Here is an 18,144-nt window from a genome sequence, read left to right as displayed (position 1 = left end):
TCAAGCAAGGGAAGGGAAAAGATGTCCACTTTCAATGCAGACTTTTTGCTTTGATGACAGATTTTTATTTGTTACAGTTGTCAAATGACATATCCTCCAACTCTAGCTGTTCCACCAGTCCAGTGCTGGTCATTCAGGGCTGGAACTGGGTACATTTATAAATGTACCTGTGCACTCCTCCCATCCATGCTGGCTCCCTCTTTTCCCCTCCCTTTCCCTGCTAGAACTCCATCTCCTCAGTGGCCCCAGCTGCTGCAAGGACCACTGGAGGGGCTGGTTCTACCAGATCCACCCCAACTCAGTGCTCAATGAAAGGCACCTCCATTTCACCGACGTTGGAGGATATGGCATGGGTGAAACTGTAAGTAGCCAGCTGTGGTGATGTGCTCTGTTTGTATTGCAGGTGATGGGAGTGGTAGGACCCTCCAGTGTGGCTGATGGATTACCCCTTCTTCATCTCAGCCCTTATCTCTCGCCACCTCTGCCCTTCAGCACAGCTGTTGTCCGGCTTGTAGCATTGCAGATACAGGTGTGTCTGCCCTGGCCCATGGCCAGGCCTTTAGAGCTCCTGGTTGAGACTCCAGCTCATCAGTGCTCTGTTTGCTTTCTGCAAAAGCTGGGCAAAAACTGTGGAACGTGCATCAAAAGTTAAGGAGAAGCAACATGTGAATTCTCCATTCTTTCTGAAGGCTTGAACTGAGCTCAGGGTTCATTTGTTGGGGCCAAGTCCACAGCAAGCATCCATCAGCTTAACACTGCCATTGAAATCCAAGGAGTTTGGCTGATGGATGCTGTTTAAGACTCTGACAAGCAGGTTAGGACCTTTTGCAGGATCTAAGCAGTGAGACTTCTGCCACAGGAAGGTGGGCCCAAATTGGGTTACATCCATGCAACCCTTCCTGTCTTCCTGTGGGACCATGAGAGTGGATTTTGGGCTCTTCTGCTCTTAGCTGAGCTGGTCACACAGTGTGCCAGCACAAAAAGCAGGGCAACTTGGCTTTTCAGCTGCTGACACAATGGTATCCTTGTTGCCAGAATTAAAAAAAAAAAAAAGTTTCAGGCTTTTTGGAGAATTTCACCACTATTCCTTTCTCATAGCAGCACTATAACTTTTTACAGTCTTTCTGCCTCAGTGTCCCTTTCCTTCCCCACTGGCATGAAATCAGTCTGAATGGTGACCAAAGAAGTGACCAATGTACTTATCTAGCTCCAACTTGCATTTTAAAATATGCATTGGTACATCCAGTTGAATGCCTAGGCAGGTGTTTCTGAGCAGCAGGGTGGCTTGGCAGGGAAGGCTTACAGGGATCAACACACAAAGCTGTTCCTCAGAGCATGAGGCACAAAAGGACTTTTTGGTTCAAACTGACAGAGAGAGAACAGACTTCTTCCAGCTCTGAGTTCTTTAGTCAAAACAAAAGGCCACTTTCACCTGCTGTGAAATATTATCTATTAAAAAACCTAAACAGATAGCAAATTAATGTATTGTTTTAAATTATGGGGAGCTTTTATTATCCTCTTCTCCCTGTTCACTCGTGGGATTAAATGTAATGAAAACTAAACATGTCAGGAAAAACAGGAGTCATAATTCCCAATACTTCCAGCAGAATACAAAACAGAAGTACTTCACACTCCATCAGAAAACATCTCCTAGAATTTTTCAGCCCAGGTCTGCAAGCTAGAGGAGTGGCAAGGTTCAGCTGCATCTCACAGCTAAGTCTGTAACTGCTGGGATGTTGTGAATGAGCAGAGGTTCTAGTGACAGCTGTTTGAATTAAGAAGGTGAAAAACCTTTCAAGCATTTAAGCTTGACTGTGTGTCAAGAAGTAAACATGCATTTTGTTTGGTTTTCAGGAGCTTGTTCTTTGTGTTAGGGAGGATGACAGGGCAGCACAAAGCAAGGCAGAACAAAAATGGGAATAGCCTCCATGTTCAGACAGGAGAGTATTTAGATAATGTATTTGTGCAGTTTCCTCTGTTCCTCTTTTTTATTCCCTGTAGTCTGTGTCAGATGCTGGCACCATTCACAGCAGTGCAGAGCTCACGACTGACACTCAGCTGGCTCCAGTGGGATACATCTGATTTTGTAAATGAGAACTGGGAGTTGGGAGTCTGGGCTTCCTACGTTTGGCTATGCCACGAGCAGGTGATCCCTGTGCTCCTCTGAATTCCCATCACTCCTGACTAAGGGTCTGAGGGCATCTCATTCTATCAGGCCATCAGTGCTGTGTTGTACTGTGTGAACAGGGATCCTCATTCCCTGCAGTGACTTGTTTGCGTGATCTGCTGATGAAATCATTTAATCCTTTTTTATTATTGCTGCACAGGCTTTGAAAGAAGATTTCCCCCTAAGCCATGTCGTCTCCCCATTCACCAATCAGGAAAGAAGGGAAGGAATGCTTTTAAACCTACTGATTCCATTTGTGCTCACAGTAGGATCTGGAAGCAAAGGTCTGACTAATTTAACAAAAAGAATTTTTTCCCCCCTTTTCTGACAACTGATGTTTGCACTCTCCCTGCTCTCTGTATTTTATTTTTATTTTTTTTTTATTTGGTTTTCTGTCACTGGCAGTATGTCAGCTAAGTGCCCATTGGGTCTGAGACTGAAAAGAGCCCCATTGGGAATAGTTATTATTTCTTCTTTTCATTTCAGCTGTGCCTTGGCTCTTGAGTCAGGTCTTACACAGATGTCCTCCTGCTATTGAAACTGGAGTGCAGAGCAGGACAAATCTATTGTAGCAGAAGTCACGGAGGGGAACAAAGATCACAGAAATTGTGTGCCCCTGTGGATCACAGTTTGCCCAATCCCTGCCACTTGTCTTGCACAAGTCCTGCTCCTTGCTTTCTGCCATAGAGGGTCTGGTAAATCCCTAAATGAAAGCAAAGAGTGAAGGGATAGGGCAATGCCAAAAAGAAATGAGACCACTGAATGGGGCATTTCTTTGTGCTGTGTAGCTCTGTGTTTGTGCGTGTTCGTGCTGGTGCTAAAATAAACTTTGCCTTTGCTTGCAGGAGGAGAAGCAACATAACAAGGTGTGGGGGACGGAGTTTTGGCTTAGGGCACATTTGAGATGCACCCCATTTTGGAGCTGAACGGGGTCTGGATCTTTTGAGTGTCCTATGACGGGATGTAGCCTGACCTTTGTCTCTCTTTCCCCTCCCCACGCACCTCAGACAGCCCCTGGCTGGAGCAGCCCGAGGTGCTGCTGCTGCTCCAGACTGTGATCAACATCCTGCTGCCGCCTCGCATCATCAGCACTTCCCGCAGCAAGAACTTCATGCTGGAGAGCTCCCCCGCGCACTGCTCCACGCCGGGGGATGCGGGCAAGGACCTGCGCCGGGAGGGGCTGGCCGAGTCCACCAGCCAGGCTGCCTACCTGGGTGAGCCTGCCACACCACTGAGGGGGGAAACCAGACAGAACCATCTCAGGCAGCAGCTGACCCGCCTCTCTAGGGGAGCTTCAGGTGCCTGGAGTCAGGAGTGTCTCTGGGATGTGTCAGCAAGTGCAGGAAGAGCAGCACGGGGAGAATCACTCAGCCAGAGCACAGCAGTGAAGCCACAAAGGTGTTATAAATGAGAAACAAAGTCTCTGTATTTAGCAAAATTCAGGTTGGTTTATTTTATACAGACAGAGCAAGCAGCGCTGGGGATACATGGGGTCACCGCCCACTCCATGCTCCACCAAACCTGGTTTGCAGCTCCCTTTTTATAGGATGGTTTTCCTTGTAGTCATCAATAATTGTTATTGTTTTGTTGTAGTGGTTCTGCAAGGTAAGCAGTGGTGGTCAAAGAAACTTCCAAACTTCTATGGAACAGCTCTTTGGACAATTGGTCATGTAACCATCTGGTCTTGGTAGATAAAAAACCAGGAGAAGTGGGAAGCCTGATCTTTACTAGATAGTGTGTGATTGATCACACAAAGGCAGGAAATCTGATTCTGCAGAATCTGTTGGGCTGTGTGAAAGCCTTGTTTTGCAAGCTGTCAGTATACACAACTTATTTAGGAAACATAATATTCACAGCAGAGGGATTTAAACAGAATGGGTTTAATCATATATTTCCCTTTATCTAGGTCTATGTTCTTTTCTTATTTTAAGTGTTATGGTTTATGCAAACTCCAAAACTTCTATGATTAACACGAATCATTTATCAATTATCACAAAGGGGGGTCAGCCTGCCCACCAACCCCTAACATCACTGGCCCTTGGCTAGCTAGGGTGGGAGGTGATGTAGCCTGCCTGGCTGCTGGCCCCACACATGCTCCTCACTGACTCTGTGCCCTCTGCTTGCTGTAGGGTGCTGCAAGGTAGTTCTGTATTATCTCACATCGGGCACACAGGTGAAAGGACAGAAAGAATAATTCAGCTGGAGATGTAGCATCACTGGAGGCCAATATGGGGACAGTTTTGTCTCAAAGCACCCCTTCAGAAACAGCTTCTCTGTTTCTGATTTGGTGAGGGTATTTATCTGAAGATTTATATTTGGGTCTTTGTTAACCCAAATCTGAGGAATGGAGTAAATCTGATGAAAAAATCAGATCACTATGGATTTAGCCCCCCACCCAAACAACCCAGGATACAGATGTGTAATGGCTGAGAAGTCTTGGCCATCACATTAAGAAAAATGGAGTAGTCTACTTTCCCCAACAATTCCCAGACCTTGCTGTTTTTATCAGACCAGGGGAGCACAGAAAGGGGAGATTCCTTGTCTCTGCTGTGAGCCAAGTGTTAATCACTGCCCACTTTAATGCAGAGCATTGTTTAGAACTTCATTGCTGTTCATCCCCATTTGTAATGCCATGCTCTTGCCAATTACTGCCCTTGGCTTACTGGACCATATTTGTATTTAAATTGCAGTGTGGCCATGACTCATGCAGCTGCACTCCTAGAAAGGTTCTTATCATCACCCTATAAGATTGTTGTGCTCCCTGGGTGACACTTTGTGTGGATATGTTTGGTAAAGATTTTTGAAGTTGTCTTATCAGCCAGGGCTGTATTGCTTCTCTGAGCTGCTTGCAAAATATCTGATTCTGAGAAGACAAAAGAACTCTGCAGGGAAGGGAGAGGGAACACCAGAGCAAGAAAATACAGAGGAATTTAGGTATGAAGTAGAAAACTTTTTCTTGAAATGACACTTCCAGTCCTGATCCTGAGGCCTTTACTACTAGAAGGCTGGTTGCTCCTTCCCTGCCATTTTTGGAGACTGACAGAAAAGGCAGTTGTGACTCTGAGGTGTGTGGGCATTCCTGTGCACGTACATGCAGAGCATGCCAGTGCAGGTGTGTGCTCACTGTGGCCCCTTGTCCTTGTGAGGGACACTGGTGACATCTCTGTCTGTTCCCCTGCAGCCCTGAAGGTGATCCTCGTTTGCTTTGAACGCCAGCTGGACAGCCAGTGGTACTGGCTGAGCCTGCAAGTCAAAGAGATGGCCCTGAGGAAAGTGGGAGGGCTGGCCCTGTGGGATTTCCTGGACTTCATCGTGCGAACACGGATCCCCATCTTCGTGCTCCTTCGGCCCTTCATCCAGTGCAAGGTAACTGGGGCTCCTCATCTATCTCTCCCTGGAGGCAAGACAGCCCTGTTCCCCAGTGGGAACAGAGGAACAGCACTTCTGGAAGAACTGCATGCAGTGAGTTAGTAAGCCTTAACTAAATCACAGAGCTTTTTTCCCGGCTAAAACTAAACAGTATGCCAGTCACCTATGGGGTGATCCATGGAGTGCAGCTAGTCTTTGTTCCTCTGGATGGGGAGGTGCATGTGGACTTAATTCTGCAATGAAGACATTCCAAGCACTTGGAAGGACAGCCAGGAAGGACCACTCCCCTTTCCTTGTCAGATGAAGGTCCTGACAGAATTTTTGTGGATGAACAGACAGCTGCCTGCTAGGCTCAGGCATCTGGGGTTTAAGTTAATCACAGCTCCTTGCTGGTTACCAGGTAGACTAGCACATAGTAGTCTACCTTATTTAGCCTACCTTGTCTCCTAGACTAAATAGTCATGGAGGAAGGAGCTGTCTTGTGACAGGATCATGAGGATAGAGCTTAGCATAAGGGAGCCCTCATCTCTGCTCAGTCAGATGTAAGATTGCCCTTGAAAGACAGGCGGAAACCTCCGAGATGGAGTCAAAACCTCTTGCCTACAAAGCCTGCTGGCTGGAGACCAGCCCCAGCTCCCTGGGCACCATCCCCTGCGATGCTAACACATCCCAAACTTGCAGCTGCTGGCGCAGCCGGCTGAGAACCACGAGGAGCTGACGGCCCGGCAGCACATCTCGGACCAGCTGGAGCGGCGCTTCATCCCGCGCCCGCTCTGCAAGAGCTCCCTCATCGCCGAGTTCAACAGCGAGCTCAAGATCCTCAAGGAGGCCGTGCACAGTGGCTCTGGTAAGGAGGGCAGGGGGAGCTCAGGGCCATCACCCCTCGCCCCAACTTGTGAAATAGGAATGAGGCAATCCACACACCCTGGAGCTTATGCTCAGCCTTGCCACTGCAGCCAACAGAAGTCCAGGTTAGTTGTGGAATGCACCTGTTTTCCCACCAGAGTCCTATTCCCCAGCAGCTGGCTCGTGCTGTCTCAGCTGGCTTGTGCAGCCCAAACCCCTCCATGCCACTGTACAGCTCCTTGTGCAGAAAGGTCTGGCTGTTCAGCAGCAGATCTTCCTCCTCCTTTCTCCTGGTCTCTTTGATTTTTCTCTACTGTGACATCCAGAACAGCATCCTTGAGCTGATGGGGCACTTCAGAATTCTCTCCTGGACAAGGGGAGAATTTTCTCCAGTGACAGCCACTCCTGTCACCACGAGATGGCAGCTGCTGCTCATATGTGGCAAGCAGTTTATGTGCTTTGTTCTTAAGGAAAACAAATTCAAAAGGAAATGCTTCAGTCTTTTTTTTCCTTGGCAATAATTTGCCTTGTTTCTAAATGTGAAAGCCAATCTGTAAAATATAGGTTGTAAAAAAAACAGACTGCACGAGTAAAAAAGAGATTTTGGAAAGGTGAGATGAGCAAGGCAGCTGCTGGTGTTTTATCACCTCTGCCACCCCTGTCACTGTATCACAAAATCATTAAGGTTGAAAAAGAGATCATTAAGTTCAACCTTTGACTGATCACCACCTTGTCAACGAGACCATGGCACCAACTCCCAAATCTGGTCATTTCCTGAGCACTTTCCAGCAGTGGTGACTCCATTGCTGCCCATTCCAACACTTAGCAACCCGTTCCATGAAGAAATTCCTCCCCAGTGCAGCTTGAGGTCCTGTCGCTGGTGGCAGAGGAGAGGCCAACTCCAGCTGGCTCCATCCTCCTGCTGGAAGTTGTAAAGAGCGAGAAGCTCCCCCTGCCCCACTAGTCCAGGCAGAAGGAGGTGCCCAATATGACAGGAATGCTTGGCTGGCTGTTGATTTCCTGTGCCATCGGTGACCCGGGTTTGGTTCTGCCCCTCTTGCGCAGCTTACCAAGGGAAGACCTCGGTCAGCACGGTGGGCACCTCCACGTCTGCGTACCGCCTGAGCCTGGCCACCATGTCCCGCTCCAACACGGGCACGGGCACGGTCTGGGAGCAGGAGAGCGAGCCCTCCCAGCAGGCGTCGCAGGACACGCTCAGCCGCACCGACGAGGAGGACGAGGAAAGTACGTGGCCACACACTCTGAGCTTACTGTCCTGGTTTGGGGGACAGGGGTCTGCCAATAAAGGCAGGAGCTTCTCTTTGAAATGAAAATGTAAACCCCCTCCCTCCAAATTATTATAATTTTGAAATTAAGGGGTTCTCAGGCAAAGGTAGGGGAATTAGGAATAACAGTTTTTTACTAGGAAAATTAAAATAGAAATACAGTATTACAAAGAACAATCCCAAAACACTGCCAGAGTCAGAATCCAAGCTGACACCCGTCAGTCAGTCAGGGTGTTGGCACAGTCCCATTCAATGGTGGCTGCATCCTCCTGCAGTGGCAGATGTGGTTCAGCTGGAGCAGTGCTCCTGGAGAAGGTGCAGTTTCCTCTGGAGGTGCAGGGATGATGTGGAAAGGTCTGGCTTTCCTCTGGAATGCAGTGGAAAGAAGGTCCCTTGGTGTCCAAAATCTCAGTTTTTATCTGGGTAGGAAAGGCTTGGCTGCTCCCCTGGCTGGAGCATCTCCCAGTGGGATGATGGAATTTTATCAGTCACACAGTGGGACTGAATGGGCCAGCAGCAGATGAAATCTTCCTGGAGGGAGGATGGGTTGTGGAAAAGATAAAGATGATTGCCCCAGCTGGTTTAAAGATGGCCCATTAGCAGATAATATGTGCCAGGAGATCAGGGTCACTGCCCCACCCGGCTCAACAGATGGTGACAGAATTCACATTTCTGGCCACATCAACCCAGAACAGTTACCAACCTCTGGCGCTCTAGGCACTAACTTTGTTGGGTTATCTTAAATGAGTAAAGCAGCTAACAGTTGCTAAAAGGTTATTTATTGCAAAGCACATTAGTTTTAAAAGGCAAGCAGAAAAGCAATGGCAAAAAGCAATGGCAAAAAGCAAAAAGCACAAAAGCAAATGGCAAGAAGCACTAACTTTTTCCAATACATACTTTTATATAGAACCTTTTTAACAAGCTAAGATGCAAACTCAGACTGCTACTCTTTAACTTATTAGAGTTTTAGTTTCTTAACACGCCAGGTTATGTACAGACTAACCTTGTTCTTTCTGAAAAATGTAAGCAATATTTTTACTATAGCTCTGTTATGCCTAAGCACTGTCTACAACTACAGTCCTGGAGCCTCTACTGAAAACATTAGTGTGTTTTTCAGCCTTTACTAGAACTCACACTTCCACTTTGACATTTGAACTTTTTATTTACTAAAAGCATTAGAGCTCATACTAAAACTTACTGACTTACTTACTTACTCTAAAACTTAAACTTACACTAAAACTTACACTTAAACTTTATGTGTGAGTGGCTTAATATCCTTTAATGCATCTACAGGCTTTAATTTAATCGTTGCACTCTGATTTCTCTCTTAAGAATTCAGAGACCCCCAACTCACTAACTCTAACAAGCCCTGACACTGAAGAGATTTTCTTCATGCCCAGAGGTCATCCAGGAGGGGAACACAGTTGTCCCTGTCCCAGTGTGAATAAAAGGGCCACAGGAGAATGAGGTTGAGCAGCTGGTGTGGTTGGTGCATGGTGTTAAAGTTTGGGTTGTTACAGATTTCTTTGTGTCCTTCTGAGCTGTGGCAGGGCAAAGGGAAAGGCACATGGAGGTTTTTAGTGCCTGAGACCTGAGCTGATGTGCAGTTGTCACAGTGCTGACAAGGCATTTTGAAGCCTCTTTGGCATCATGACAGTGGGCAGGAGCTGTGGCTGTGGAGTTAGGATCTTGTTCTGCAGGATCCCCAAAGCATCAACCAGAAGGAGTGAAAATGGGAAGGCTCAAAAGAAATTACAGCAGAATTTCCTTTTGGGAAAGAGCAGTTAGCCTGAAAATCTCCAGGTTCAGCCCGACTTTATTTTAGATGGATTTACCACTAAAATTTGTACAATCCACCCAGAGCTGTGCTGCTTATATATTGTTCAGATATTTATTCACTGTGGCAAAACATGGTTTCAGCCTCAGATTAATTCTGAGCCACTGTGTGGAACGGTAAGTGCCATCTTCCTATCTGAACTGCTTTATTATTTCCTCAGCCCTGCCTTGGAGAAACACTGCTGTAAAATATTTCAGTACATCAGAATTAAAAAAAGGTCAAAAAGAGTCGAGAAGATTACACAAACCCACCCCTTTGCTTTCTTTATTCATAATTAAACATTGTGGTGGAAAAAAACACAATCAAGTAATTTCTTTCTGGATGCTTAATATAATTTGAAACAGCACTGAAAATTTCAAGCAGTCCAGATTGCAATCCAGCAGTGCATAGTTCTGTTGCAGCATGATGTATTTGAGTCAATTTATCCAAATGTTTGGTGACATTTAAAAATGCATGTCCTGAAGGGTGTTGAAGGGTGTCAGTTCTGCCTTTTGCTGTCAGGTATTTTGGCTTTTTTGTCACAGTGCTTTGCTAGAGCATAGCAGCAGTTTATTTCACAGCAGGAAAATGTCCATTTACAACTTTTATGCTGGTAACACTGTATATTAACAAGCAATTTATTAATCACAGAAATGAAGCCCTAGTGGAAGCTGAATTCCACAAACGTGTTTTCCTGAGAGCCATTTAAGCTGCAAGAATTCCTAAATCCCTGTCCCATGTTTGTCAGGTTCCTCATCCTGCAGAGCTTTATGTGTATGTTTTTCTGCACTGTGGCTGTAAAATCTAACAGAATATTCCAATTTGCATGCTTGGGCTCTAGGTAAGTAAATTCTGGGCACACCTTTGCCATCCTGTTACCTCTTGACAACTGTCGAGATGCAGGTGGGGTTTGGGGTGTGGTTTCCTCTCCTTTCCTGCTTTTCCCTCTCTTTCTAGATGACTCCTTGAGCATGCCCAGTGTGGTAAGTGAACAAGAAACATACCTTATGGGTGCCATTGGGAGGAGGCGGTTCTCCAGCCATCTCTCCAGCATGTCTGCACCTCAGGCTGAGGTGGGCATGTTACCCAGCCAAAGGTAAAAACACGGGCTTTTCACCTTTCCCATTACCATAACGAGAGCAGAAATGGCCCAGCTACATCAGAGAGGTGGGAGAGTGGAACTGGAGCCAGAATAGTGATGCTAAATGTATTCATCTGGAATAATGTTGGACCAAGGGTGCAGGGTTGGAAATAATGATTTTCCAGGGTGATCTGTGTTTCATAGGGTCCACAAGAACAAGCTGTCATCCACAGCAACCCTCCTCTTTAAACAGTTTCAGAAACACTCTGTACTTTTATTTTTCTCAGCTACCACTGAACAGCAAAAGGAAATGTGGTTTTGGGGTGCTCTTTGAACTAGGGTACCATACCCAGCTTGTGTGGGTTGGAATCTTGAGAAGCTGGGAAAGAAGAACAGGGGTGGTTTGATTTACTTTGCTTTCTTCCATGTGTTCTTTGTCCTTCCTGGAACAGTAACTAGCTCATCACTGGAACTAAATGCTATGTTCAAAGATGGGATTTAATACTATTTTAAGCCTGAAACACTTGTTGATACAAATCACTTTGAATGCCTTATTCCTGGTTGACATGAATGGTGAGAAAGAGCCTGTTGGGAATGTACATCATTAGAAGATGTGGAGAGAAGTTTTGTATTTAAATGTGGGGTTTTTTTCCTAAATAAGCAATGTTTATTGTTTTATTTATCCAAGGATATCTGACAATGGACATACTAATTTATGTTATTTCCTTTGAACCTTTAAAGAATATATTCTACAATATGTCTTGACCACCCCTGGAAAATCAAACAACATTGTTCCCTCCCCATTCTTGCTTGGAATTAAAGAAATAATCCTGATAGATGAAGGAAAATTAACAGCTGTGGTACCTACCAGCAGTGATAGGAGAAGTGATTTACAAGAGAGAAGTTACATAGATTTTATTTGGGAGTTTTCACAAAAGGACTTACAGGAACTCATTTGACTCTTGAACTTAGTTGATTCAGTCCCTTTGTTTCTTGAAAAATTAATATGCAAGACTGCATTTTCCTCAATCTTCCACTACCATCTTCAGTGCATAAACTTCATAACAGTCACAGCTGACTGAGAGCAATGTTTGCTTTGTGCTATCCCAAATCATGATGCTGCTGAGTAAAAAAAATAATTAACACAGAGCTTCACTCTCTACTTTGTAAGTGTATGGTACAGCAGGAGAATCACTTTTCATCTGGGTAGGGGAAGGACCAGCTCAGCAAGCATAATCATAGTCCTTGACATCATGCCCCTTGAGTTATGGATGGTCTCTGGGATTCAGGCTGCCTCACAAATGTCAGCTAATTAATGCTAAGTAATATAATTACTGCTTTCCTGCTGGTAACCCAGCAGACTACTTTCCTTCTTTCTTTCTTTCTGTCTTCCTTTCATGTTTTTCCTATGGCCTGAGCAGGCTGCTCCTGCCTGATGTCTGCACTGCAGAAAAGCATTGGAACTGTGTCCCTTTGCCAAGACCCTTGCCAGCTGTTTATTTACAGTTTCATTGCACTATGAGACCTTGTTTTCCAGATGTTTGTCCCTAGAGTTGGACCAGAAGGAGAGTGGCTTATAGCTCATGGGAGACAGATCAGCCCTCCCTCAAGGAAGAAGTGGCTCGTGGGGAAGGAAAAAAGCTTTCTATAAAGCTGAAAGTAAACAGAACTGAAATAAATCAAAATGCTGCAGGAAAATGGCTTTGAAAGCAGTTCCCTGCCTTATTTCCTTTAGGGTCACATCCTATTGAACTTCTCAGCTCCCTAAGTCTCAGCTGAGATGTAGAAGGCTTCAAGCAGTGTAAACTCTCTCTAGAGACTGCTCCTGTTATCAGATGTTCTTTCAGCTCCTCTGAGTCATGTATGTGCTGTTGAGGGTGTGAGACCAATTAATGTTACCGTCCTTTTTTTTTTTTTTTACCTTTTTTTATTCCGTTGATATTTTTTTCTTCCCTTGAAAACAGAGACAACGAGCGCATGCTTTTTTTTTTTTTTTTTTTTTTTTTTTTTTTTTGCATTTTCTTTCCCTAAATTCTTAATCTCCCTGCCCCTCCTGCAGTGAACCTAATGTCCTCGATGACTCCCCGAGCCTGGCCACTGAGGGCAGCCTCTCTAGGTACAGTGTTACCACTACCTGTGTGTCAGTGTGTGTGCTGGGAAACGAGCCCGTTTCCAACCTTCTGTCTCTTCCCCTCACCTTTTGTCACTCTCTCCATCTCTGTCTCTTGTGGCTCATCAATATTCAGGCCTGCAAGTCAAAGGTGTAGCAACCCACCTTCAGTTTTCAGCTTTGATTGCCAATGACTTTGAGAAGGCTCAGGAAAAAGCTGTAGTGAATGAAGCAGCAGGCTGGCCTGGAGGTTTTCCCCTTGTTTAACAATTGCTTGAAAGGCATGAGAAAGATGATCCACGAGGCATTAGCTGCATCCTGTTATAAGCATTAGTCTGAAGGCTTATGTAAAAGGGAGACATCTGTTTTTTCATTCATCTCACAATGCTGTCAGCACAAAAGACTTAATACCAATCTGAGTTTTTTGACCATTCCCTGGTAAAACTAATTACGGTTAAGTCCTGTGGAATATAGTGTTCTGTGGGTGCTTTACAATAATTCTCATTAATTTTGCAAAGCATTTTCAATTCTCAAATGACACCTTAGAAATCTTGCAGATGGACACCACAAATACATATTCAAAGTGGCTCTGTTAGTGCTGGAGTCCTCATTACTCACAGACAGGGGAACAAACACAAATGGGTCAGGAGTGATCTTAGAAGGGAAGGCTGCACCTTTAACACCCAGATCCATCATGTTAATCATTCTCCCTGCCCTGCTGCTGTGCTCCCACCTCTCAACCCATCCTCTTGAGGCTGGAGAGCTGTTGTTAGTCCCAAGAGCATCTCTGTTTCCTCCCAGGAGAACACAGCCCCGTACATTGGCAAGGTGGAGGGTAACTTGCTACTTCATTCCCGCACCAGTGGAAGCTGTGGATATGTTGAGAGGCATTTGTGTGAATGGTTTCTGTTCCATTAGCTTGGGTTTTGATGTTGGGAGTGGCTTTTTGGGATGGGGACAGGCTGCTGTGTTTGTTTGTTCAAACTCTCCTTAGCTGACAAGAGGAGAGTTTACCATCAATGCTCATTCCATGAAACGTGGTGTCCTTTGTGTTTGTGAACTCTGCTCTGGCAGACTGGTCTGTGATGGCTTAGGAAAATACATCAGCTGCTTGGCAGAGCAACCTGGTTTTTGACAAAGTAAGATGGACTGCATGGTCATCTGAGCTAAAGAGGTGAAGAGAAATCATTCAATCAAAGAACATCTGTGCTGTCCCTTTAGCAGCACTGAAAACTCTCTACAGTTGAGGAAGAGGATAAAGGGGAAGGTCTGTTTCTGAGCTGAGGCCAAAATGACCTGATACTTGATTACATCAGAGTTGGTTTTGAGATGTTTTGATCTTGTTAAATAGAGGGTAGCCACTCCTAATTACAGTGGCGAGGCTGAGCACCATGAGACACCTAAGTCCATAAATGTGTTCAAACACAATAATTTATTTTTGAACCCTGAAATGTAATCAGCTGCACAATGGCTTCCTATTAATCCCTGCCACTAAAATTTTCTCTGGGGACCAGGACACTATCCTTCACCCTGCTCTATGGTACAGAGATCTCCTAAAGCAAATGGGTGAGCAGATGCACTTGGGAGTCAGTTCTGCTGAGGTTTATTACCCTTTTCAAGGAGCAGGCACTAATGTCTTAAGGACAGGCACCAGGGCTGCAAACCCTTAAGAAGGAATGAAGACATTGCAAACATGTCTAAAAAGATTAGGTTAGATGTCTGTGAGGAGGAAAAGATGTTTCAACTGCATTGTTCAATGTGAAAATTGGATTCCTTCTCTAAAGGGCAGCAGTAACAAAGCAGATGTTGCAGAAGCTTATTGTGCTGTGGGGATTATAGGGCAGAGTTGTTTTTACATTCAAGAACATTAGTTCTGAATAAAGCAGGCTTGAGTTTTTCTTATGTAACTTTGATTTTGGCTGGTGCACCTTCTAAATTCACAAGCTGTTGTTTAGTCATAACTGAGATAAACAAACAATATTTAGTAGGGAATAGACCCTTACAGAAGGTAGGAGTCTTAAATAAATTAAACAAATTATGACAAAATACAAAAAATAATAAAGTCTGTTTCCCTTTGTTCTATAGCAATTAGACAGAGCCTTGAAGAAAGGCAGGGAAGGCAGGAAGGGGAGAGCACTGAAGTGCTCAGACATTGGGCTGGGATGTGTCTAGAAACACAATATGTTTAACCCATTCTCCACTGCCTTTATCCACCAACCCTCTCTTCACATGTCCAGGGACACAAAGTGTGTACACTCTACCATGATGTGGCAAGCATGTCCATCTCTTCAATACACATTGAAACTTGTTGCTTCCTTTGTTTTGTTTTCTTCTTTCTTTTTTTAATTTTTTTTTTCTTGTAATCCCTGAGCATCACTTCTTTTCCTTGCCAACCTGACAAAGTTTGTTTTGGCCCTCACTGTGTGGCTGCACTGTCTGTCATTCCTTGTAACACTGGCAACATGCATCCATAAACTTGGGTTGGTTTGATCTTTGGCTCACCTCTGCCCTATATAATGGAAGTAACATTACTGTGCAAATAAACCCCTGACAGAGATACTCAGAGTGACAGAGAATCTTTGGGTTGGGCAGGAAAAAATATCCTGTTTCTTATTCCCAAATAAATCTGGCTTATGTCTTTTAGAAAAAAATATTCTTATAGATCACATTGCCATGGGGAGGGGAAATATATTGAAAAGACACTTGATTTGGTGTTCCTTGGCTGGGTCCCACAGGCTGTCAGAAAAACAGTAATTCCTGTTCAGGTCTGGTAAACAAGGAGAGACAGAGAAGGAGGGAGGGCAGGCTGCAGAGCCAACCCTCTGCCACGCTCAAAAAGATCTGTAGTTCTGTTCTTTGATGTGAAAAGAAACCCTCACAAACCCTCATGAAGAGAAAGCTTATATCTGAAAATTCAGTCACTCATCTGAAATTTGTGGTCTTTGTCATTCTCTCTCTCTCTTTCCTTCTTGAAAATGGGATAGAGAGCAAAAATACAGCCATAGCAGGACTGTGTTGTGCACAGGCAGCTCTGCAAAACTCAGCTGCTCTCAGGTCCAGCATTTCCCTGCCAGAGGTATCTGCAATTTTAGCTTGTAAGATCAGCCCAGATTATACCAATTTGCATAATGATTCAGTACTGGCAGTAAACATCCAGCAGCTCACTTAACTCATTTCACTGATGTTATAAGCCAGGCTGAAAACCCCAGACTCCAGCAGGAAGACACGAAGTCCAGCTTTTTTTTGCTTGCCTATTGTTTGTCTTTAGTGCATGGGAATAGTTTTTATCTCGTGTATAGCCTCTGTGCCCTCACACAGTCCATGCACACCTGTTATCTAATGACTTTTTCAAGTGTTTTCATATCATATGTGAAGTGAATTTGTTTCAGCACTGTAAACAGTTTTGTACTGAATGTAATTGCAGTCTTTCTGCTACAGACATGTCTCCTTACTCACAGAACTAAGAGTTACCTTTCCTTCATCAGAAATTGTAACAGTATTCTCAAAGCTAGTCCAGTAGGTATTTTTTTCCAATAACTTCTCCAGCTATTTCCTATTTCACTCACATAATGGTAACTACTGTAAAAACTCCTAGAAATTCAGAAGAATAAGTTTTTATGTAATCCTAGAAACAGAAGATTAAGGAAATTCACCAAGCAATTTCAGGTAGTCTGGATCACAAATATAAAGACTAATTTAAGTGCAGTCTCTTTGCTTTAATAAGGAATGATGTGATGCTTTGACTTACCAGTCTTATGTGCTGCAGTCACTGTCTGAGTGAAGAAAATATTCCTGCTAACAGGAGGTAATTCTAAAGGCTCTGCTTATCCCTAGGCAGGTGTTTGTGTGGTGTTCAGGATGCTTGGTCTGCAGAGCATGTCAATATCCTATGGAAAAGATGGGATATATATTCCATTTGGAAGACCTAAGGAAGAAAAGGGCTCAAATATATCTTGTGTTTTCTGGCTTTGAGTTTGCTGAAGCTTCTTCTCTTTTTCCAAGGCAGTGCAGCTGTGGTGAGACTGCTGAGGGCATGCCCAGGATTATTAGGCTGTAGTCTGTCAATCAAAAGATAAACAGCTTCAGGGACCCAAGATGTCTCTCTCCTCAAAGCTGCCCACTGTCTCCCCTGTAGAAGTGATAAAAACACATGGATATGGTTCAGTGAAAAGTCTGGCTTTATTTTAAATGAAAAGGAGGAAGGAAATAAGGCTTTCAGATCAGCTAACCAGACTTTGCCCCTGTCTTGGTTTGAAAGACAAGAGGTGGGAACCACCCTTGGAATGAAGAATATGACCCACTTCCCTCTGAATAATTACAACTTTGAAATTAAGGGGCTTTCAGGCAAAAATATGGGAAAGGGAAAGTTCTTTACTAATATATATATGTGTAACAAGGCAAACAAACAACACCAAAGAGAAGCACAAACCCAGTCCCTCATTTCCAGTGAGGTCCCCGTGCAATGGATGCTCTCATGAGCAAATGCTCAGCCAGGGTAGGAGAAAACAGGGCAGGGCTGGGCTCTGGTAGCAGCAGTGAATTCCCTCCCCCAGGGAAGCAGCTCGACTGTCCTCCTCCAAAGCCAAGAGAGCAAGGGAGTAGGAGCCACACCAGCCCTTTTCCCCAGCCCAATTCTCAGGTATCTCAGGTATCTCTGCCCCTCCACAGTTAAGAGAGTGGCCAGCTGCACCCTTCCCATGGAAACTTCTCTTGTCTTTCCTAAGGATCAGTTGTTATGGTTTCTTAGTGACAGGTGGGACAAAATTCCATCCAAAATTCAAAGGAAAACTCCCAAACCCCAAAGCAGAGCAGGAAACTCTCCATGTTCTGTTCCACCAAACCTCCTAAGGACAATGGGTAACTTCTGCCAAAGTGAAGAATGAGCTGCTCAGAAGACAAAGCTTTTTAAGCTCTCCACAGCCATGCTCCATGTCTTGTCTGGCCATGTCCCTAGCTTATTCTTCTTCCTCCACCCCTGCATGGCCAGGTGATTAGAGTGATTCTCTTGGTGGTACTGACAAACTTCAGGGAGATCCAAGTGAAGTATTGACAGAAAAGAATGTTTTCCTTTAGATTAATGCAAGCCAAAGACAAAATGGATTGCAATACTGAATTTTCAACAGTGTGTATACCAGCCATAGCTGGAAGTTGCTTAAATAGAACATGTCACCCAATGGATTCCAGTCTGGCTTAAAAAAAGCAGCTGCTTGAGTTAAAAGAAGTCTGTCTTAACTGTTAGTGACTGTTGTAGTCATAAGTCTCTCAGCTGAAGTGCTTTGTGACTGCTAAATGTCCAGTGTTTGGAGGAATACATTGCTTTGATAAAAATGAGGGGAGGGTGGTATTTTTACATGAAGCAGGTTGAATGGTCAGCTGAATGGTAGTGTGAGATGGTACATAGCTGAGTATGTTTTATTGCTGAAGTTTCTTCTACTGCAGGTTTTCAGAACTTTTGTGCCTATATATTAA

At 44.6% G+C, this 18,144-nt stretch overlaps 1 protein-coding gene across 3 annotated transcripts in view; it reads left to right on the top strand.

Moving 5' to 3' along the window:
- UNC80 (unc-80 homolog, NALCN channel complex subunit) overlaps window positions 1–18,144 on the top strand; it is a 121,045-nt gene that overhangs the window by 97,718 nt on the left and 5,183 nt on the right. For 2 of the 3 annotated variants that reach the window (XM_056495898.1, XM_056495899.1), the window contains 8 exons: window positions 404–529; window positions 2,328–2,451; window positions 3,175–3,381; window positions 5,349–5,533; window positions 6,218–6,383; window positions 7,448–7,627; window positions 10,442–10,580; window positions 12,625–12,681. In XM_056495898.1, coding sequence (XP_056351873.1) covers window positions 404–529; window positions 2,328–2,451; window positions 3,175–3,381; window positions 5,349–5,533; window positions 6,218–6,383; window positions 7,448–7,627; window positions 10,442–10,580; window positions 12,625–12,681 — 1,184 coding nt within the window. The remainder of the gene's footprint in view (window positions 1–403; window positions 530–2,327; window positions 2,452–3,174; window positions 3,382–5,348; window positions 5,534–6,217; window positions 6,384–7,447; window positions 7,628–10,441; window positions 10,581–12,624; window positions 12,682–18,144) is intronic. The other variant, XM_056495900.1, reaches the window with a different exon arrangement.

Source organism: Oenanthe melanoleuca, chromosome 7 (assembly GCF_029582105.1).
Source record: "Oenanthe melanoleuca isolate GR-GAL-2019-014 chromosome 7, OMel1.0, whole genome shotgun sequence".
Classification (NCBI taxonomy): domain Eukaryota; kingdom Metazoa; phylum Chordata; class Aves; order Passeriformes; family Muscicapidae; genus Oenanthe; species Oenanthe melanoleuca.
Note: the sequence above shows the minus strand (reverse complement) of the source record. Positions and strands in the feature narration are given on the sequence as shown.